The sequence below is a fragment of the Sander lucioperca genome, chromosome 9 (assembly GCF_008315115.2).
Source record: "Sander lucioperca isolate FBNREF2018 chromosome 9, SLUC_FBN_1.2, whole genome shotgun sequence".
Lineage (NCBI taxonomy): Eukaryota > Metazoa > Chordata > Actinopteri > Perciformes > Percidae > Sander > Sander lucioperca.
Genome location: NC_050181.1, coordinates 25,541,051 through 25,564,923, shown reverse-complemented (window position 1 = coordinate 25,564,923; position 23,873 = coordinate 25,541,051). Strand labels below are relative to the sequence as shown.

The 23,873-nt window shown below is 42.0% G+C and overlaps 1 protein-coding gene and 1 long non-coding RNA gene across 3 annotated transcripts in view; one reads left to right on the top strand and one right to left on the bottom strand.

Annotated features, from left to right (window-relative positions):
- Positions 1 to 23,873, top strand: part of myo10 (myosin X) — a 168,361-nt gene that overhangs the window by 77,787 nt on the left and 66,701 nt on the right. For both annotated transcript variants that reach the window (XM_031292115.2, XM_031292106.2), the window contains exon 4: positions 8,337 to 8,524. In XM_031292115.2, coding sequence (XP_031147975.1) covers positions 8,337 to 8,524 — 188 coding nt within the window. The remainder of the gene's footprint in view (positions 1 to 8,336; positions 8,525 to 23,873) is intronic.
- Positions 12,466 to 13,506, bottom strand: LOC116044707. Its single transcript, XR_004103736.1, has 3 exons — positions 13,486 to 13,506; positions 13,287 to 13,289; positions 12,466 to 12,575 (listed from the first exon to the last, which is right to left on the bottom strand). It is a non-coding gene; the product is annotated as an uncharacterized LOC116044707 (long non-coding RNA).

Genomic DNA, 23,873 nt, shown 5'->3' with positions numbered 1-23,873 from the left:
TGTAATAACGCATTTTGGTATGCTTGGATTTTTCCAGGTGTGAAACGAAACTGAACCAATGGGGAATCCTTCCAAGTTCACAAACCCATCAACTAATTCAGACCAAAGCAAACAAACTATAGGTGTGAAAACGACCCTAAAGGCCAAGCTATGGGTACCAACCATCATACTGTTAGAATCATGTAAACCTGTAAGTCCTCTATCATAAATACCTCAGGTTAAATACCTCAAACCAACAATGTAAATGTGGATATCGGGTTTCTTGCGTCACCTTTGTGGTATGACTCTGAAACACAGAGCGTTTGACACCACACACATGGAGGACGAGGGGCCGCGGTTAATCACATCAGCCAATAGGGGGGCTTCTGATGAGAGTCACAGCCAATTAGCTCTCAGCCAGGGGGCTGCCGTGGATACTGTTACCAGGACGGAGGAACGGGGAGGGGGGATCTAATTGAGTCCAAATGGTTGTAATTCATCGAGTTAAGGGGCGGCTTGACTTTACCCAAAGCGTTTTTTGTATCACTCCTAGCGACGCTCACGTCTGTGTGAACTGAACCCCCTTCAGAAACTTTTCTTATGATGTTGTTCTTGGGAAGAAGGATCAGGGTAGCAGGTCAGACCTTCTAAATTCAGTTGAGTTTTAGTTTTGCTTTTGCATAGTATTTCACTTCATTTATTGGACTTTCTGTGAAATATTGAACATTATTACCTTTTTTTTCAACTTCAAATCATGTCCCCAAAGGAAAACTTTGTCTTCATATGTTTTTTATCTAAAAATATACATGTCTCTGTTTGTTCAGCTGTGGTGTTTGGCATAGGTCTATTCTACATACTTGTCCCTATAAAAATAAAAAATGCAGCATAGTATCGTGATATTTTCCGTGGCAATACTGTATCGATACACGGACACCAAGTGTCAATCTTTTTTTACATAAATCGCACATGAGAATTAAACTTTCTGGTACTAGAATAATAAAATCAATTGCTTTTTCAGTTTACTAGATGCTGAGATGAACAAACACTTCACAAACAATTTATGTTTTTAGAAAAAACAGATGTTGACCTCGTTTTCCTTTTGGGGACATGATTTGAAGTTGGAGAAAAAGGTTGCGATATATTGCAGAATATCGCAATAATTTTGTATTGTGACATACGTATCGTGATAATATCATAATATTGTGGGGCTTTCTGTGATTCCCACAGCTACAATGACTAGAAGACTACAATTCATGCATTCAGAATTAGCCCTTACATCTGTCACAAGGTGTAAAAGTCTAAGTCGCAGGGTGCTTCTTGGTTGACTTTCCCCCAGATGCTTTAAATAAGAACTCAAGTAAAAATCCCAAACATTACACGACACTACATAATCTTCTGCAAAGACGTTTACACGTTGAACTGAGCGGTGCACGAGATCAGTCCGACTGTAAACAGTTTACTGGCAGAGGACGAAAATTTCTGCTTTAAAGTCCACAAAGTGACTACCTGTTTACACTCTGCTCTGTCTGAGAGATAACACGCATGCTGATTTATATATACTTTATTTAATCAGGACATCCCATTGAGATCAACAACTTATTTGCATGTGAGACCTGAGTACAAAGTGAAATATCAAACAGAAATACAATCCAATGAAAATAAGAAAAATAAGAAGATAACTAGACAGCAGTATGCAGGCATGACTGGAAAACAGGTATACAATTATGTCATACAACTAAGTTAAGAATTAAAACCCCATTTATAAATAAAAAAAAACAGTAGAAAAGTGAGAAGTGCATTCTAAAAATCACATTGATACCATGTTCATTTATTGATTTGTGATCCATAATGTACCTAGGGGTGGGAATCTACAGAGGCCTGACGATACGATATCATCACGATACTTTTTTCACGATATTTTTGCGATTTTAAACATCAGCAGCAGTGGATCAGCGGACCGCTAACATTAGACCTAGCCCGCTGTTTGGGTCATTCTCAGTAACCGATGCAGCATGAAAGCACAGCGGAGCCAGCAAGCCAGCCAGCCGGTGTTAGTTAGCTAACGTTAACTTGCTAACCCCGCCTTAACGTTACCCCCTCGACACATCATTCACAGAAAACGAGCCGAATAAAGCGGTTACTCGTGGCGATAGCAGTGTGCTTTGTGTGGTTGAAGCATGAAGTAAAGTTGACTCTTTTAGCGACTGGCTGTCTGCCTCGTAACGTTACTACCCTGCTGCACGTTTGTCCGTCAGTTATTGTAAAACATCAGCTCCGCGAACGCCGGAAGTCGGCTTATTATCGGAAGTTTATACGTTACCATGGCAATGGTACACAGAAAAATGGCTGCAGCTCTGCCCATTCTGCTATGTTGATTTTCTATCCATATTATTTCTATGGTATTTATTGTTCTACCTATCTGCCCAGCCACTACGGGCGGAAAATAGCAATTGTGCTGCAACCTGGTGCAATGCATCGCTTCATGTTCTTAGCTTAATGTTTAATTTGTCCCTGTTTCAATACAATGACATTACATTACGTTAACTCTGGCTGATTTGCACATGCGGGATAGCCCAAGCAAGTATTTGTCATGTAAATACTGTCACCACAACGGCCATTCAAATGTATTTGCATCCAGGCTGAATGTAGGTCAGTCAGCCAGTAGGCAGTGTGAATGGCGGCTGGGACATTAGTGCGAGGGGTTTAACATGCAGGTTATGAAGACGTTTTTATACATCAGGGGAGTCCAGTGGATGGCAACTCCAAGTAAACAAACATAATGTTCTACTTTGACCTTATCTCACCTTGTAAAGTCATCGTGGAGCAGAGTTTAGGGAGTGTGCTGCTCCTGTAATTTGATAGATCTTTTGTTTAAACAGGATGTTTAACCAGGATGTAACACAGGGAGGGATAGTTTCAAACTGTAAACTAATGGGCAGACCCAAATGGAATCTTTTTTACAGTTTTCAGCAGAGAAATCTTCAGAATTTAGTGGAATTATAGCATAAAAATAGCACCCACTTGATGTTTCCTTCTGTTTGATTAGCGTTCTCTAAAAACTTCAGTGCCCACTTGTTTTTGGAAACTACTGCCCAACTATTTATTCTTCTGAGTTCTTTTTCAGCAGGAACCAATGGGCTTGCAGAAGAGAGCCACAGAAAGAGTAGGGAAGTCAAAAAGTACTGACACATTGTTGGTCTGGACCTTTTCAGGGGATTGGTTGATGAAGAGTAAATAACTATAGAATAACGCCAGCTTTGTCTTTGAAAAAAAGGGAATTACACACAGTACTTTACCCTTTAATGACTGAAGTACATGTGTAGTTGTTGAAACTATTGGAAAATATACAATCAGTCAGACAAATGAAGCTATTTTCTTCCATCCTGAAAAGCTCCCTTTGAGCTCTGCAGAGGACTAACCTGCTCAGCTGAAACCTTGCGCTGCCAGGGTGATTTTATTGCTCGTATTCTTTCCATACCCCATACATCAGTTAGCCTGGCTCGCTCAGTTTTCATTTTCCTTCAGTACTCTGTCTGGGTATATTCTTGGGTTTTCCCCGACCAAATATGTACCGGTCCAATCACCGAACAGAGGGAGTGGTTGAGAATGATGACGTTGAGGTCGTGCGCTAGTTTGAGTTGTAGTTCCGTAATGGCGGCGGAGAAAGATGCGAGAGAAACCATTCGGTCCGTTGTGGCAACGCTGCCAAATATCCAGAAGTTAAAGCCCGAGCAAGAACAATCTTTGCTGAGTTTTGTTGGTGGCCATGATGTTGTGGCCCTCCTCCCCACGGGGTTTGGGAAAAGTTTGATTTTCCAGCTCGCAACGGTAGTTGGCTAAGGCAAACGCTAGCGATGCTACAATACGTCACGACCAAATGTTAGGTTATGTCAGATCCAGAGTGGCTCTGGGCAGATCCAATAGTTTTAAACTTCAACAGAGTACCCGCCTTCAAGGAAGTTAACACTTGTCAATGGAGAGTGGCCAGACTCTCTGGACAAATGAAATGGACCAGAGTCTGGTAGGACCAGGCTAATGGACCAGAGTCTGGTAGGTCCAGGCTTTACATCAGTATGCCCATTAACCTAATTATTATTGAGTTCACCTCAGGCATGGCAGACAGTATTCTCTGATTGACCACTATTATAGTAATAGTAATAGTCTTGGATATTGCATTAGTCCTAGATTTGGATATTGAGTTAGTCCATATTGCGATTTCGATAACATTGCGATTAATTGTGCAGCCCTAATTTGGTTATTTTGTTGAATGGTCTTGAATATTGTAGTTACTGTATCATCTTTTCTTGATTTTTGTCTGGGTGGGTGGTGCAATGTTCCTGTTCCAAATTGTATCTTTTGTAAAATAAATGTGAAAATGTTGGTTAGTCACAAAATATAATGAGAAAGTCAAAAATTCTGACTTAAAACTCAGAACTCAAACACATATGGCCCTAATCCTCTTCTGTACAAAATAAACAGCTATTGTAGAGACACAAAGAAAATATCTGGCTTTAGTAAAACACACAAAACGAAAGGTTTGAAATATACCAAGGCGCTGAAATCGTGGTTTTGCTGTGACTGACAGACTGACAGCCCTGTTCGCTTTTTTGCCGCCTTGTGTTTTTATGGTCAGTGCAGATGAACACGATAAGACAGAGTCGAGTCGTGTTGCTGCAGACGGAAAGATGGAGAGACAGACAGAGAGAGAGACACCAAAATGTCCTTCCTTCTCCGTCTCTTTCTTCTAAATGCATTTCATCATCTCCTTCAGGCAACAGCTACGTCCTAATGTGTGCTTATGGGTGCACTGCTGTAATGACATTTTCACTTAAGGTCCGAGATGCACTGACAAAATGTTCTCATCTTCAGACAAATATCATTATTCACTGCAAGTCCAAACTGTTAGAATGGTTTTTCAGCCTGTAATGCCAACCTTGCACCAAACGACTTTTCAAGATATTCCACTGTTGCAGACTATTTTCCAAAATCGGAATGAAATCATGAGAGTTTTGCTAGAGTCTCAATCGTTTGGTGTAAGGTGGTCATAAAACTCAGTCTGAGTCAGTCTTTTTCCCGTCTTGACGTTAGACTTTAGTCTTTTTAAAGTCTGTTCAAAGTCTTCTAGTGTCTGGTAGGCATAAATTAAAATGACACAACTATAGCAACTCTGGGTCCAGACTTTGGACTTAAACATAGCTGGGGCATCCGTTACTTTCCTCAAACTGCTCTCCGTTCATCCCAGTGAAAACCTCTTTGGCTTGTTAACTGATGTTCAAGTTTCCCTCGTTCATGTGTTGAGCGCCATCTCTGCTGGGAGCAGAGCGCCTTATTTTATTCATTAAAATATCCATATTTGACGCCAGCATATCGAATGTCGTATCGCACGAAGAAGGACAACGGTATATTGCCGTACCAATACCCTAGGATTGGGATGGCACCTAAATCATGGTTGCAGCTGCCGCCATGGTCCTGCTCAGTGCCTTGTTACGCCCTGCTATGCCCTGCTATGCCAACAACTATTATTTCTAGTCATAGTTCCATTATCTTTATTGTGACTATTATTGCCACTGTTCATCACACCCCCAACCGGCACCGTCAGACACCGCCTACCAAGAGCCTGGGTCTGTCCCAGGTTTCTCCTCGCCACTGTCGCACTAAATGCTTGCTCTTGGGGGAATTGTCGGGTCTTTGTAAATTAAAGAGTGTGGTCTAGACCTACTCTATCTGTAAAGTGTCTTGAGATAACTCTTGTTATGATTTGATACTATAAATAAAATTGAATTGAATTGTTACTATAATTGCCACTGTTTATTATGGAATGTTCATTCTTGGAATGTAAGCATGTCTGAGAGATGGAAAACTTCTCTCAGCCTGTTTACTGCACTTCAAAGCATTTTTTGTGCTCAAGTAGATGTTACAAAAATGTACTGCTTTTCTAATCTTTCCAACTGCAACTTCCAACATCAGCTTCACCACTGAGGATGATGATGAAGGGGGGGATTTCTGGGGCTCCAGCCCCAAATGTTTTTCTCAAAAGCCCTGAATCTTTTAGGGTTTTAAAAAGAATTTTAACTTTGTGTCATTTCCCCTCAGTCTCTCTGACTGGACCGGCACATCAACGCAGCATCCCTACCTATGTTATGGAACTTAGTTCAAATAGAAACATCAGACAGTTTTTGCCTCTCTTTAGGTGTCAGGAGTGAAAATTAGTCATCCTCAACATTTGTTATGTTCTGGTTTCAGAACGATGAAGACAGTTGGAGAACAATAAGATCCAAAAAAAGCTGACAAAAATATCAAAAAAAGGACAAAAACATCAAAATAACCAAAAAATGCCCCAAAAGCTGCACAGAAACTGTCTTAAGCAACAAAAAGCATCAGAAATAAGCGACAAAACCACTCAGAACAAAAGTAGAAAGTGTCCATGAATGTCATGTTTTCCCAAATGATGTACAGATTTTTAGGCATTCTATTATCAAAAGGTCCCTGGAAACCCCTAGGTTTCGGCTGAGCCCCGAATGTTAACAATGTCTGGATCTGCCCCTGATGACGATGATCATTTCTAACAGCATCACCTTTCTGCACAAACCTGAACGAGTCAGATGATGCCGCTGCATCCTTTACGACTTCTCTTACCGAGGCCCCTGGTACAAACACCCGGCTGTTTTCTCACAGATACATGCTGATGTGCTGCCATTTTTTCTAAGCCTGTCTTATTTATCCATTAGTCCCCACCGCAGCACTGACGCTGCTGCCAACACTAGTTCTGGCTTCGCAAGCTTCTGATTCAGCAGTTTGGTTTGTTATGCTTTGAGATTTGAAATATGAAACTGGTTTTGGAAAATCTGCCGTTTGAAGGAGGTGGTGAAAAGAAAAGCAGAAAGGTCAAATGGGTTGAATGTTGTGTTGCTGGGCTTTCCCGACAGCCTGGATGGAACTTAGAGATGGTAAAAAAAAATCCCCAAAAATCATATGTATTGTAGTGTTTCTTTGGGACGATTTAAAAAAAAAAAAAAAAATGTTGGGCTTTTCCACCTTTAATTTGACAGGACAGCTAGGTGAGAAATGGGAGAGAGAGGGGGAAGACATGCAGGAAATCGTCACAGGTCGGACTCAAACCCTGGACCTCTGCGTCGAGGCATAAACCTCTCCGTATATGTGTGCCTGCTCTACCCACTGATCCAACCCGACCACTTAAAAATTGTTTTTTTTTCCCCAGAATCGATATTTGTATTTATTTTTTATCAGTGATTTACTTAAATATTTTCTCTTTCTACAGTACGGCCGACGTCGACTACAGACCAAAAAACAGACCGAAAGCAGTAAAAGCAGAAAATCCATGTTATGTACTTCTTTACTAATGAACTAAATGTCAGACTGACTGACTGACATGTGATGTGCATTCTTCTTAGAAAACAGTCAATTTTTAGAAATGTCTCATGATATATTGTCTCTAGAAGTCTATTATCCAACTTGTGTTTGTGTTAAAGAAGGAAAAGAAAATCGCAATACTCCACACTATCGATTTGCAATAAATGAAAATCACAATACAAATCAAATCGGCGCCCATGCATGGGTAAAGATCCGAATCGGGACTAAAAGCATATCGTCCCAGCCCTAGAGGTACTGGTGAAGGAGATTTAGTGGTATGTTTGCTTCCATGGGGCCTAATAAGGATTTTATGACTCTGTGATTTTGTCTGAGAAATTGCATTATGTGCAGCCTTCGGGCCGTCTGTGCTTCAACCTGAGCAGTGACCAGCAGCAGATCTGTTTGGCTTCAATCCTCGCTTCTAAGTAATGACATATAGGTTCATAGATAAGTTATTACACCTGTCATCAGAAGGGGTTTTTAGAAACTGATGTTCTGCAACTGTTGGTGCTGTAAAACAGTTCATTTAATTCATTTTGTTTAGAGTAGGGCTGTATCTAGTAATTATATGTAATTGTCCACTAATCTGTCGATTATTTTCTGGAGAAAATCAATAAGATTCGTACAGATCCAACACAAAATCTGACTTTCTGGCTTTGGAGGGAATCAATTTCACTGAAGTTTGACCACAAACAGTTTAGGGCTGCAACAAACGATTATTACTATTGTCGATTAATCTGTTGAATATTTTCCTCTATTAATAGATTAGTTGTTTGGTCTCTAAAATGTCAGAAAATTGTGAAAAATGTGGATCAGTGAGATCACGAGAGAGTCATTATCTGAGAGTAGGTCTAGACCACACTCTATAATTAACAGAGACCCAACAATTCCCCCTAAGAGCAAGTATTTAATCTAATACAAGGTGATGTTTCCATTCGTAGAAATTTGTCTTTCTAACACGCTGCATCGTCTCTCCTGATCCTCAGACGTACATCGGCTCCATCCTGGCGGCGGTGAACCCTTACCAGCCACTCGCCGGCCTGTACGAGCGGTCGGCTGTGGAGCTGTACAGCCGACACCACCTCGGCGAAATCTCCCCGCACATCTTCGCCGTGGCCAACGAGTGCTACCGCTCGCTGTGGAAGAGGCTGCAGAACCAGTGTGTCCTGATCAGGTAGGTGATCCTGACTGGATCTTTCTGTTTTGTAGGGATCCAGGATTCGGATTCGAACCTTAGAATTTTTTTCCACCGAACCCTTCACTTGCACTACGCTCGCTACGCTTGTCGACGTAATGCCGCCGTTGATTACGGGAAGGTGTTTACGTAGGTGGAGCGTTCAATGCAGTAGGCTGTGAGAAAGTGAAAATGGAACTCGTGAGCAGAAAAAGTGTAGTTTGGCAGTACTTTCAGTCAAAAGAAGGCCATTCAAGTCTAGATACATGTTCAATAAGCAATGCCGATTAGTCTCGTGGTGGCGAGGACCCTAAACTATACACAACATCACCGCTGTTACAACATCTGGTATGAAACATCCGAAAGAATACGAGTTGTGCATGAAGGAATCTACAGACAGCAGCCAAAATGCAGCAACTTCAGGTACGGCAAAGGAAGGACAGTCACTGTTTACTTCATTAATGTGTTTACTGTGTTCATGGACTGAGGATGGGAGGAGGATTTGGTATTCGGTTTCGGATTCAGCAGAATCTTAACCAGTGGATTCGGTATTCGGCCGAACCCCACAAATCTGGATTCGGTGCATCCCTAGTGTTGTAGTTCAAGCTGTTCTCATGAACCATTCATACCTGTAGCTACGAAAAGTAATGCACTGTAATTTGTATGTATTCCTTGAATTTATTGCTATATGCACCACATTGACTGCTGCTGTATAAGACGAAGATTGCGTAGGGAGGAGGTCGGGGTGGATGTTTGGCTCCTAAAACACAGGGCTTTCAAGCAGTGGAGTTTGTGTACCAGATAAAGTCAAAGGAAAAACGTAGACTTTCACACAGGAAACAGGTGTTCGTGTCCTGGAAGTACTACTTAGGGGAACCGGTGTTTTAAGCCAAACCACAATCTTTTTTTCTAATCTCTACTAGTTGTTTTGGTGTCTAAACATAACTGTTGATTTCGCATGACACTCACGTTTTGTCAGCTAAACTCAACTGCACACTAACTATTCCTGAAACTGTCTGGTTCTTCTGCCTCATGTCTGTCCCAACCCCAGAGCATCAAAAAGTGACGGCAAGAGTCCTGACCAAGCGTGTCTAAATATGACGCCAAAGGGCTATATGCTAAAGGAAACTATTTGCGTCAGTAACTTAACAGCCTCTTACACTACTGGCAGCTCATGATGTTCTGTAGCCGACTGTCATATTTTCTCGGCTAAATTTAACTGTAAAGACCGCAAAACTTAACTGTCATGTGACCTCTTGACCGTTGTTGTGCATACATTTTCGAACAATATCATACGAACCCGTTCATAAAAATGCGTTGTTTTTACCCATCGGTGGACAGACAACCTCCAAAACAAGCTTACATACACATAAATCTGATAAGACGTTGGCTGAGAACCATAAAAATGTTGCTCCTAATGATTTGACCAACCAACAGCGAATGCCCACTCAGGATATCCGTACCTTTCTTGTCAGAGGTTTTATCAAGCCCTTTAGTTGGCCGTTTGGAAGACCTGCTGTGTTCTTAAGCTTGTTTAATCGCTCTCGCCTCAGTGTGCTCAACACTTTGATCAAGTTTTAAGTCTCCTGGGCAGTTTGGCTGCAGCTCTGAGGATCATGCCCCACACACACACACACACACACACACACACACACACACACATTCTACTACTATCTCCATCCTCTGTCCGCTGCTTTTCTTCCTCACATCCTTCCTCTTCCTGGTTTTAGCTGGACGACTTTCACATCCTCCGTCGCTCCATTGTTTTATCACACCAACAAGGACATTCTCTTCCCCCTGACTTAAAAAGAAAAGCAGTTATTTTTACATTTAAGAAATGATAATATTTGGCCCCGATTTAGCCATCAGCGGATACAGGAGACATCACAGTGTTTGACTCTGTGGGAACTGTTGTGTTTGGGTTGTCGAAGTATCCAGAATACGTGACATAAGGGAACTTTATTCACTTAATTCAGCAGCACCGGCAAATGCGTATAGGCAGACTATAGGCAACGGCCTAGAGCGGCACTTGCGGGCTCATAAAAAAATTGCACCGGTTTTGTTTGGCCCAAATTTTTGTCACCTCTTGTAGTCCATTAGCAAGGAATGTGTGTCTGTCAATCAAACCCTAACCCTTCTCACAAGGTCAGAGGTCGGAACACTAACTGTACAGTACACTGTACAATTGGGCTGGGTGATACGGAGAAAATCAGATATCATGATGTTTTTTTAGCAAATACATCAATGTCGATATTGTAGGGTTGACTATTGTTGCTTTAACATATTTTCACAATTAGATTTTGAATAATAATCAATAATGTGGATATTATGACTAAGTGGGTAAAGGCAAATACTAGGACAGCTAAAACAGTCTGTTAAGTTCAGAAAATGACATCACTTTACTGTAATGCAGCCTTTAAAACCAGGAAAAGACAACACGTGTCATATCACCAAGTTCCCCAGGAGCAGCGCCATGCTTTGATGCAACCATGGACTTAGCAGCCAAGGGTGGAACTGTTGTTGTCGTTCAGATATACGCATAGACCAGGGGTGGCCAACCAGTTAGGTATAAAGAGCCACAAAAAAAAACGCACCATAGCAAAAAGCCACACAACACATGCACGTCCACACTACAACAGCAACAGTGTCTTCCAGATCTAATGACAGTCATAATACATAGCAGTTTTCATAGTTTTTTTTTCTCACTTAGATTGACTCAGTGGGAAACCTGACAGTCTTTGTTATCCACAGTCCTTTTCAGGTCTTGCTTGAACTCGGTTGTGGCCACTCGAAGAACTCTCTCACTCATTTGTCACTAAAGGGGCTTTCAAACAGTCGGATTCAGCAGTAAAAGGGTTAACGAGGAAGGTGATCTGTGGCCGCTGTTTTTCCTCAGGTTGCAGAATCTGTCCTCAAAACTCTGCTGCATTATTTTCCATTTTAAAATAATTGGCAAATGTATTGGCAGATGCATTCAAATGTGATTTTTTTTTTTACTTTTCTGAAATACTGTATGTTTCAGAAAAGTTAAAAACAACAATCAACCAATGACACAGCCCCCAGCCACACAGTAAGAGCCTCACAGGAGCAGGCAAAGAGCCGCATAAGGCTCAAGAGCCACAGGTTCGCCACCCCTGGCATAGACCATGTGCCGGGTTACTTTAATAATTGTTGACAATTTGTGTGTTGCAGTTGTCTATTTGCATGGTGTATACAATATATTGTCATTTGTGTTGTTGCTGTTTTTTTGCTTATATTGGCTGCGTGTTATTGTTGGTATATTGTAGGCTACATTTCAAATAATGGGGCGGCACAATTGTGTTTACACCTAGAGCGGCAGAAATGCACGCACCGGTCCTGTTATTGAGGTAATATAAGAATAGAGGACATTTTATAAAAATAACTCACTCAGTGTGGAACTGATCGGGATCAGGGACAAAGTCTCTTCTTATTTAATGTGAATCATATCTGCAGCACGGATCATTGCATTATTTCCATTACCAACATTAGGACATAGTATTGCATGGCTACAAGTTTCACAACTCAAAGCTGCCTTGGATCAAATTAATCTGTCAACATCTGTCTGACTCAGCAGCCTGAAACACAAAGGGAGATTGCAAAACAGGGGTGTGATTCGTCCCTACATATTCAGATACCAAAGATCAGCCAAGAAGCAACTCATTAAAATACCTTAGACTTATGGAAACTTTCTTTTAACCACTTCCGTCCAGAGCAAACTGAACTCACTAACATTTAGACCTGTTCTCGTCTTGTTTCCGGTGTAAAGCAGCATGGTGGCCCAATGGTTAGCACTGTGGCCTCACAGCAAGAAGGTTCTGGGTTTGAATCCAGGTCGTTCCGGGCCTTTCTGTGTGGAGTTTGTAGGTTCTCCCCATGTTTGCGTGGGTTTCCTCCGGGTGCTCCAGTTTCCCCCACCATCATGTTCCCTGGGCGCTGTAAATGGCTGACCACTGCTCCGTTGAGGGATGGGTTAAATGCAGAGAATGAATTTCGCTACATGTATGTGTATGTGACAATAAAGTACCTTTACCTAAAGCCTCACAGGTCAGTCAGGTCAGGATGGTAACCATGAGCATACTGACATTCAGAGGGTTCCAGCTCAAATATGTCAGGAAACATGGAGATCTTGTAAAAGTGAGATCTGAAGCCGAGTAAGATGAAACCAGTTGAGAGGTGTTGGGGGAGGGGGTGCAAGTCGCAGCTCGCTGCTTCAGGCACAAGTGTTGCAGTTTTCTGACAATTAGCTGGCATTAGTTTACAGCCCTGTTTGGCCCCATTTTATTGGCATTGCGGGTAATGAGAGACACATGTCCCTCTTTAAATGTTTAAACGTAAGCTGGTTGGAGTTTGTGAAGAAAGCAGAAAGTGAACAGTGGCTTTGCTTTCATTGTTAAAGACATTGGTTAACATTACCATTAACATTCTCATTCTTAGAGGATTCTTAGTTTACTTTAATCATCGTTTTAATATGCGGCTCTGTAGCCAGACGCCTCGACTTATCAACTTGAGTAGCTTATTCACAAGAAAAACATCCCTGCATCACTCCCAGGATACTGTGAACTCTCTGCAGTAACATGATTTCTCAAACATCGTTTGAAATAGAAACCCAATTCAGAGAAACTTTGACTCATCAGTATTCAGGCACATTTGCACAGTTTGAAGAAAACCGTGTGCTGACCTCCTACAGAACAGACCAACAAGTCCTCCAAACCATACGACGATAAGGGTTGATTGTTCCTACCTTCTAATACGACCCACAGGAGCTTTTTCCGTCCTTGTATCTAAACCAGAGAACTTAACGGTTGGGCTTTAAACACATCTTTAACATTGTGAAATGCTCGCAGTTTGGTTATGTTTAGGCACCAAAAGTACTTAGTTGAAGGTGCTGTAGGTAGGATTGTGAAGATCCAGGACTTAGCCAAAAACAATTGAACATTGACAACTTCTCAGTCCCTCCCCCCTGTCCATAATGGTCTCCTTAGCCCCTCCCCACACAAGGGAGAGCTGGAGGACGCTATGAAATGCCTGAGCAGTGATTGACACGCAGTTAGACACCCCCCCTGGCCCTGATTGGTGCATCTGAACAGGGAGCAGTGGATTTTTGCAAATCGCTTTCGTCTTAATTGCTGTTTGAACAAGCAACCTGTGGGAGCGTTTTTCAGGGCAGGACAGTCTTGAGCGGTGCCACTGCAGAACCTTAAGCCTCATTTCCACTACATGGTTAGGCTCAACTCGACCAACACATTCTCACTCCCATCTCGTAAAATACTGACACTTGGTCAGGTGCCTTTGTCGTTGTTATTGACGCTAAAAGTCTCCTTTAGCGTCATATAATGCGCTTTAACTAAACACGCTTGGTCGGGACTATTGGCGTCCCTTTTGACGCAGTTATGTTAAGGAAAAGGTCCGTGACGCGGGAACGGGACAGTTGAGTTTAGGAAAAGGTCGTGGGTGGGCTTACGTTTCCATGACACGCGGGAATAACAGGACGGTTAAAGAAGAAAGCGACTTTAGGGAACACGCGGAACGTCCTGTCCTGTGTTTGACCCATCCACCACCACAACTAACCTCCCTACTTGGAATTTCATCCTTACATACTACTCGCTAAACCTTGTGTAGATGCTGCTCTCCCCGGTACATTATACAAACATGCTGAAGGGCGTTTTTTTCGTCGCTTCAGACGCTGACAGCTACTGTCCAAACGTCCGTATTTTACGAGTGACAACGGGATGACGCGACTCACTTTTTGTACCAGCTCCTTTTATCAATTTCATTTTCCAACCGCTGATCTCTCTCGGACCTTACATTCCACCACTGGATTTTGTATTTCCTTCTTGAACTCTGTGTATTTTTCAAACTATGGCACAGCCCTCACATCTTTTGGGCCTGGAGTTTATGAAAACACATCATTAACCACAGAATCTGTAGCTTCAGGACATAGAAAAAACCCCAGTTGGGGTGCGTAGTTTCTCCATGACAGCACATGAAGCCGGAGAGGACAAACCACAGAGCGCAGTCGTGACCTATAACTAAACACAACCTGACGCTTCACTGTGTCCGAATAAAGCAAATGACACACTGAGCCTCCCAAGACACACCCTCCGCTTCTAAATCGGTTTAGTTGCATCTTTGAGAATATTTTCATCATTATTGTGGAAGTCAAACAGGATTGTCTTACTGCTTTGCTGCTTATAAAGTTACAAGTTGGGAAATAAGTTATATAAGTTATTATATTCATAAAGCAGGGCATCAAATGGCATTGTCCAAATGGTTGTAGACATAGGGCCCTATCTTGCACCCAGCGCAGCACAAAGCCCGACCCAAGTGTCTTTGCTAGTTTAAGACCGACACAGTTGTCAGTTTGCCGTCCAGCGCCCACGTCGTTTAAATAGCAAATGCACCTGCACCCATCTTTGCGCCCATGGGCGTGCTGGTCTTACAGGGAGGTGTGTTCAGGTGAATTCTTGGCGTATTGCTATCTTGAGGCAGCGGGAAGTGATCGCGCCATTGACCAAGTATAAAGTAAAATGCGCCTAGGCTTATGCACTGTGCATGCACACTATGCTTGTTACACACAGGGACGCACAGCAGCACACACACATGCAAAAGATTACAAATAAAAATATAACGGTGCAAATCCTCCATCATAATAGCAATGCGCCAAGGTCCAAACGCGCCTGGCTTTTAAAGGGAATGGGAGATGATCTCTGATTGGTTTATTGCATGTTACGCCCAAAACACACCTACGAATTAATGAAGACACTAAGTACGACCCTTTTGAACCATGCGCCTGGCGCAGGGACCCTTTTTTCCACCCTCAAACTAGCAAAAGTGGATTTGGACACGCCCTAAACGCACCTGCGCCACACGCTTCACTCTGTGCGCTTAGATCGTTAAAATAGGGCCCATGATGTATAACAAATAAAACCCTTTAAATTTCCCCAGAATGAACAGCAACTGCAAAACACGTTAAAAAATACTTTCAAAGCTTTTATAATGTAATATAGGAGTATTTTGCACAATAATTGCAATAAATTGTTGCAGTTTATTCTGGAAAGTGTTTTTAGGTGCCAGCTAAAGCCCTAAAACATGAATTTAAAACCTCTGCTTTTGATTAAATATGCAGTTTGTTGCCTCATTACCTCCGTGCAAGATTAACAATTATTTTACATAACGCCCAGTAAAGTGTCAGCAACAGGTGGAGCAGACCTACAATTACATTTAAATGAACATTTATCAATTTATGCCTGGCCTTTTGCAAAACAGTGTTGTTAAATCAAATAGAAATATAGTTTTTAATGAATAATGAATAATCAACCTAAAACAAAATGGGTTTGGATATCACTGCGCTGGACTCCTCTTGACCCCAGACCAGTGTCCCTTTTTTAAACCTTGGTTTAACTTTTACTCCCTCTAAGTTGTTAATCAGCTGTTAATTGTTGCCCTCGAGCAAGGCACTAAACTCCCCGCTGCGCCAGAGGAGCTGCAGCGGAGTGATGCTGCTCTGCAGACCTGCTCTGACACCAGGCTAAATTGCAAAGTGTTTAAGTTATTATTTCATTATCGTTTTCTTCTATAAAATGTCCGAATGTACTGTATATTTTTTTCACAAACTCCATAAACTACAAACTTTTTCACAGCCAGGTTTCAAGCTCGTAAAGTTTGCGTCTTTGATACCTAAAGTTAGATTCTGGAAGGAGGAGCGCTTTAACAAAGTCCAGCTGCCACAGGACGTGGTCTGGTTTACAATGATGAGACAGACACACACACACACACACACACACACACACACACACACACACACACACCCTCATTGGTCCCCCCCGAAACACCAAAGTCATCTCAGAGCGGACCGTCATAAAACATGTAACATGGCAGCACCCCCACCTATACAGCGAAACGATCATGTGTGTGTGTGTGTGTGTGTGTGTGGGGTCTGTGTGTGTGTGTGTTTGACGAAGAAGAGCTATAAATTGAAAGCTGGCACTTTTAGGCGAGGCCGGAAGCTTTCTCGTCGGATTTAGGGATTGTGGGTAATCAGATCCAGGCAGAGGGAGGCGATCGAAACGGGAGCTGGTGTAAAAGAAGAGGAGGATGAGGGAGGAAGAAAACAGCACTAACACAAGGCATCTGCTCATTAATGCTCATGAATGCCACTTTGCCTTTTCACTGATGCGGATACCTGCCTGTGTCCAACCACATGCTTTTAATGGAAACCTCCCCCGTTGTGTTTTTGCTGCAGATTTCAGCACAAACTTTTTTCCCCGAAACCGCCAACGAAGAAACTGGAAAGACTCCAAACCTTCATTGCACACAGCAAAATGCCACCATGGCAGGTTTTCTTCTGGATAATAAAGCAATAAACAGGAGATTCAGATAGAATCTGCATGTTTATATGACCTAATACCCTACGTTTGGTCTGGGGCTGTTTTTCCTGGTTCGGGCCTCTTAATGCTGTATTATACAAAGGTATTTTAGACAACAGTGTTTTTCCAAACTTTGTGTCAACAGTTTGTGTTAGCCCCTTTCCTGTTTCAACCTGACAAAGCCCCCCGTGCAGAAAGCCAGCTCCATAAAGAAATGGTTTTCCCTAGCCTGGATGCCAGCTGAACTTAGCCCCGCCCACAACATTTGAAGTCAGGAAATTTGGTCTGGACTTGATTCGTTGTGGAGCAACTATGCCCCAACCAGAGCTGTTCGGACCAATCAAATTGTCAGGGTGTGCTTTATACGATGATGGACAGATGATCAACAGTAACGTAATCAACCACGTCACCAAAGAGCGCTTGGGTTGAATTTGTTTACAACAAAGATGGCTACCGCTGGATAATTGAGATGTGTAGATTCCACTATCGCGTCTGTTATGGAAGATATCGACAGCGCATTCATTTTAAAAGAGGAACAGAGAACCGCGATCAAGGCGTTTGTTGATTGGAAAGATGTTTTTGCCGTCCTTCCTACAGGATTCGGCAAAAGTTTAATTTATCAGCTGGCCCCGACAGCTCAACATACGTCACATACTCAGTTGCTCTGATTGGTATAGGTCTATCCAATTGAGTACAGAGGCATTTTCTGTCCTGGTTCGCTTGAAACACGCCCCATAATTACAGCCCAATGGAGCAGTATCAGACTCATATTCTGACTTAAATCTGAGTATGACGACGTCAGACTAGGTTTTCCCAGTTTCGTGTGGAAGAACTCGACTGGTCTACACAAAGCTCCAACCTCAACCCAATCCAACACCTCAAGGCCCTAATCTGACACAGCACTTTTTAGCCCCCTGGGGTGGCTTTTGGTAATTGTTTTTTAATGAGTGAAGCTTTCTGTTCGCTGCTTTTGCGTTGCTGAGCCCTCGCGTTTCTGCAGGAGCACCCTGAACACATTATACTTGTTTTTTTTTTTTATTGTGCTAATTTTCTAATATTATAAGTGTTCAATGCAAGGCAACTTTATTTACATAAAACATTTCATACAGAGGGTAAATTCAAAGTAGTAAGCAGAGGGATATGGCATCACCCTAACCCTCTTTTTTTACATGTCTTTTAAAGTGCCCATATTATGAAAAAAACACTTTTTCTGGGATTTGGGGTGTTATTTTGTGTCTCTGGTGCTTCCACACACATACAAACTTTGAAAAAAATCCATCCATGCTGTTTAGAGTGAGATACAGTTTCTGAATGTGTCCTGCCTTCAGTCTCTGGGTGAGCTGTTCAAAATCGGCACGGCTTGTGACGTCACAAGCCGAAACGAGCAGGCTAACCGCAACCATTAGCTCGTAGCGTTAGCATGCTAACGCTATGGCTAATGCTAGCATGCTAACGCTAGCATGCTAACGCTAGCATGCTACCTCGTTCTCAATAGCAAAGCACTGCTACAACACACACAAGTTCACCATAATCTACAAAAGAACTACTTACATGTGCGCCCTCATTTAGAAGTCTCCCAGCTAATCCTGCCTTGTAACTGACCAAAGTTGTAGAAACAGCCTTTCTTTTACTGTCTATGGAGCTAGCTAGCTGACATGATCTACATCTGAGCTACTGGGCATGTGCAGTGCAATCAAAGATAGTACAGAAGAAGAAGAAGAAAAGAGGTCTCACTCTGTAGCTAAAACAGAGACCAGCTGAAAAGAGGAGCTGCAGCAGTGAGAGAGAGCACTGCAGTACAACACAAATATGGTGTTTTTTGAAAATTAAACCATGTAAACCTATTCTGGTACAACCTTAAAATACAATTATGAACCTGAAAATGAGCATAATATGGCTGCTTTAATATATTTATGTATATTATTTATTACAGTCAACCCTTGGGGACTACTGTCATAAGCAAACGTGAATGAATTCCCTCACATTTTTCTATGTTCTCCCTCCTTCCCCTCCTTTTAGGTGTAACACCAGAACAATTCTTAGCACCCGTATCTGCACCCATCAGGGACCCTGAACCCAAACCCCTAAACCTAACCCCTAACCCTAACATAAGTAATTTAGTGCTGCCAAACCTCATCCACACATGCAAAATAAAATATCGGTGGGATGTGTAAGTATCTAAGGATTTGAATCTGATCCAAATCTTACCCTATCATTATCCCCGTGATTATTTTGCAGAAAAACCCCTTAAGAAAAAAAGAAGAAGAAAAAAACCATGAGCTGAAAAAGACTTAAGATCCAGCTTTTTCAGCCGCAATTCCCAGAACTAATATCTAAGCAGACAGTCAATGCCAGTTTTCAGTTCTTGGCAGTTGTTGGTATGTACCAATAAACGTTTTGAGGTTTGATACTCAGCCCTAGTTTTTATTATTTATTTATTTTTTTATATATATTTCAAATTGATTTGTTGTAAGCTGCTGGTACTTGGTTTTAGAAAATTTCTAGTGCATTATAAATAGGGTTGGGCATTGTTTTGATTTTAACAATTCTGATCCCAAGTCCGATTCTTCCTTTCGATTCCGGTTCTTTGAGGGGTGGAGTTTAAACAGGTCACATGCTTATTTCACAGTTAAGAGGAAAATTCCATGGCCGCAACACAACAAGCGCCTGAAAGTACGGTACGGCCGCTACGGAAACCCAATCTTGCTCGTGTTAAATTTGGAACTGATGATTGGATTCAAAACCAAATTTTCCAAATGATTCCATTTAAAAGAATGACTCCATTGGGATTGTAATTTTTGAAACGATCCGAAGTTGGAACTGGTTCTCGATGCCCCAATCCCAATTATAAAACACTGGGAGACTTATTCATTTACAAAAATTAAGATCTTAGGGTTGATCTTGTTTTGACTGGCTGCCGTTGTGTCCAAAACAGTCCGGATTTGATTACATTACAAAGCTTTAAGGGTGTTATCCTGCACAGCCAACAGCCCTGGACCCAGCCGTTTGTCCCTGACCTCCTGACCCCAGAGGCGGGTGTGAGGGTAATTTCTCGACTCTCTCAGCCTCGTTAATTACTTCGGCATCTCGGGGTCACAAGCCCCTCCGCAAAGCCCTGCGAAAACATACCTGAGCGGTGGGCTCTGGTGATTTGGCAGGCTTTGTCTGTGTCGTCTTGCAATGTGAGTCAGGTTAATAATTTGGACTGTGACCAAAGGTAGGAATGCATCACAGCAAAAGGAGGAGAGCATGATGGGAAGGAAACAAACCATGTTTGTTTTCGGTGTAACATGAGAAGAGCAGTTATTTAAAGCTCAACTTTTCTTGGTTTGTGACTAACGTCGGTATTTGTTTTTGTGTCTTTTATTGCCTCGCATGAATTAAAGGCAGTCATGAGTCTCAGTGCCTAAAAGTAAAGTAGTTGGTGTTTTCTTTGTTCATGAGGTCACATTGGATTCTCGTGGTGTGTTGGACTGAACAAACACACTCAGGGCTTTTTTTTTTTTTTTTTTTACCTTACACTTTGAAAGTACAGTTCTATAGTCCACAGTTAACTTGATTTTCTTCCCCAATGATCGTAAAAATCAGGAAATGTATTTCTGTAAATAGATGTACAACAACCTGTACAGCTCCGTCCAGGACTTTAAATTAACTTCTTTGATCACCAGCCAACACGGCTAGTAGATTTGAAAAGTTACCAGCCAATTAGATTTTTCACTAGGCACGTTTGTTTTTTCCTAACTAACTTTACTTTACGGTTCATCTTCTCCATTTCAGCGTAGCTCGTAATCGATACCGCACACTAGGCGCGTGCTGACAGTTGTGCGACACGTCACACCATAAGTGTTCATGGCAAATGTAGGATAAGTACTATGAGCAGGGTTGCCAGATAAATATTAAAAATCCAAGCCAAACACACACAAAACTGCCCAAATTTCTGGCGGAAATCAGACTAATCAGGTAATCTGTCACATCGTTTCTGCAGCCGGCCGATTCAAACAGACATGGTGTTATTTGCTTCTTTCATAGTATCTTTCCAATGTTACCTGTCCAAAGTTAATTTTCACCCGCATTTGGTGGGTTGGTGGGTGTCAATTTAAAGTCCTGGCTCCGTCGCTCACATCCCAGATTCTTACCATTTTATAGGAATCATCAGACTTTCTGATGAGTTCAGATACTGATACCTGTAGCAATTTAATACCAGTGTTAACTTAATAAGCTCTATGCCTCACTGTGTGGAAGTGACTGGGATCATTCTGTTATGTGTAAGGCAACATCAGGCTTGATCAATACACCAGCAACAAACATTCAAATTCAAGTGTAAACCTTTTAAAATGCAGCAACAAAATTGGTCAAAACTCAAACAGGAATTACAATTCCAGTAATAAGCATGGGAACCTAGAATTGAATTGAATAGTTTGGCTCCATCGTCACTGCTACTTGATCCAGATATCTGAGTTAGAATGGGCCCGATATCTGATATCAGATCTGATAGATGCATCCCTACCACTTTACGTTAGCATGTTGGTAGTAGGGCTGCACAATTAATCGCAATTTTATCGAAATTGCAATATGAACTAGTGCAATATCCAAATCGCAGGGGGCGCAATATTTGTTAAAGGCAAAATATGTGTCAAACCATTCTAAAATAAAGTATTGTGGTGCTGCAGAGACATCCCGACCAAAAAAAAAATTTCAATGAAAGTGAGAATAATGATACAAAAATGATCATTCCCTCCAATATCGTGAATCATATCGCAATCACAATATCAGTCAAAATAATCACAATTAAATATTTTCCTAATATCGTGCAGCCCTAGTTGGTAGTCTCGCATAGCCAGACCTTCCTCCACAGTGCTGCGGAGGAAGGTCTGGCTAGTCCACACAGCATTCCAGAATGGGATAAAAACATGCTCTGGTACATTGGCATTTCTTTAAACCAATCACAATCGTCTTGGATGCCGCAAAGCTCCGGATGCAATAACGGTGCCTCTGCAAAATAGCCTTGGAAAGGAACTTGTTTTGGTGGAACGTGTACATTCAAAAGTAGTTTTAGTCTTGCAACAGAAAACTCAGATTGAACAGATAGTGTAGCTAGCTGTCTGGATTTACCCGGCATTCGTCTAAAGGTACAGCTGGGGCAGACAGGAATTTGTGCCAAATGTTGGATCTGTTGTTGACTCAATTCATCTAACAGTTGTTGAGATGTTTGCTCTGGATCTGAAAGTGACTGAAACTGACAGAACAACTTCTCCAGAGTCAGTCAGCTAACGTGGCTGAAAAGTGTTTTGAATGTGTGATTAATAGACTTGTTAAGTTTTAATATTCTGGCAGTGTAGCATGCAGAGTCTAGATGTGCATTCCAGTCCATCTTAACAAGTAATTCAATCCTAATCTTTAAATTGTCTTTAAACGGGCATGTAGCTTGATGAGATCAGTTCACCTTTTTTTCCAGTATAAAAGTTCTCAGCTCCTTAGGAGACTCAACACCAGATTAAATGACATAAGTACAAGTAGTTTTTTTTCTCTCATTGAGTTTCTCATTTGGTCTCAGTTTCTCCTCCCCGCTCAGAAACTCTTGTACTCTCTAACAGAGTCTGCAGCTTTGCTCCTCGGTACAAAAGACCTGGGTGAGGTCCAGAGCCGGAGAGGCAGTTTGTCCAACATGCTCAGTCGCTAGGCTGAAGACTCCCTCCTTCCTGCCTGGGGGGGGGGTTACCTTGGGTGGCAACAGCATGTGGAGAGCCAGGGATTAGTACAAAGGCAGGGTGCTGTTTTTTATCTGTGTGTGTGTGTGTGTGTGTGTGTGTGTGTGTGTGTGTGTGTGTGTGTGTCCTAGTTTGGATAAGTTGGCATGCTGCCAGAGGTCTTTTAAATGAGTTACATTTTGCAGGTCCTTTCAGATTTGGCCATCGCTATAGTCTAAGCTATTTAAATGAGTTACACACACCAAGCCCTTTAAAGTGAGATCCAATCCCTTAAAGAAAGTTTGACCCGCTGTGGGAGAGAGCCACTGGTGAGATCAGTTGTGTTTGTGATGTAAAAGCTAATGCACCAATAATTTCCTCCATGTTCTCGGCCGTTGAAGATAATTATTCCAAGGTTTCCTAATTAAAATGACAGTGACATGTTGATGTTTTGAACATGCTACAAACAGCAGCTTTCAAAGATGCTAATGACCTGAACCTTATCTTTGACTTCCCATTTTCCAATGTGGGTTATCTAAAGCAGCTGTCCTGTCAGAACATCTGTCCACATGTGCGCCTCGGTCACGTCTCAAACGTCAGCCAGACACCCTGAGAGTTTGCATTATCTGCAGTCCTGTTTTCTGTCCGTCAGGAATGTGCCACTGACTCCGGGGATATGGCCCATCGTGCTACGCGGCTGATGCATGACGTTCAAGTTCAACTTTATTTATATAGCACATGCAGCTAAAGCAAGCAGCGCTGCATAAAGCGCTGTCCCAAAGACACGTGATGAGGATAAATGATGTTGACTGTATTTTTAGAGCTCCCCCACCTCGACTGTGTGTGTGTGTGTGTGTGTGTGTGTGTGTGTGTGTGTGCATTTCTTCCCTTTCACATGCAGTTTGCATTACATTTTCATTACCAATTACACATATCAATTTCAAACCCGACTGAGCTCATTTCTGGTTGCACGGCCCATAAAATGGAAAGAAATTACCAAAAGTTTTTAAGTAAAAGGTTATAGAAGAAGTTTATTTGCTTATTTGTGAGAAACTTGCTGTTTCTCACAAATACATAATTACTAGCAGTTAATATCAACTATCAACTATGTATATTTTAGGTGAATTGATTTAGAAGTAAGTCTTAAAAGCCAATGGTGACACATGTTTAAAATTGCCATTGTGCCACACCAAACACCACAACAACCAAAACAAAGACAAGAAGATACATAGTGGTGACCAGAATTTAAAATTATGATTTAAGGAGCCTAATTGG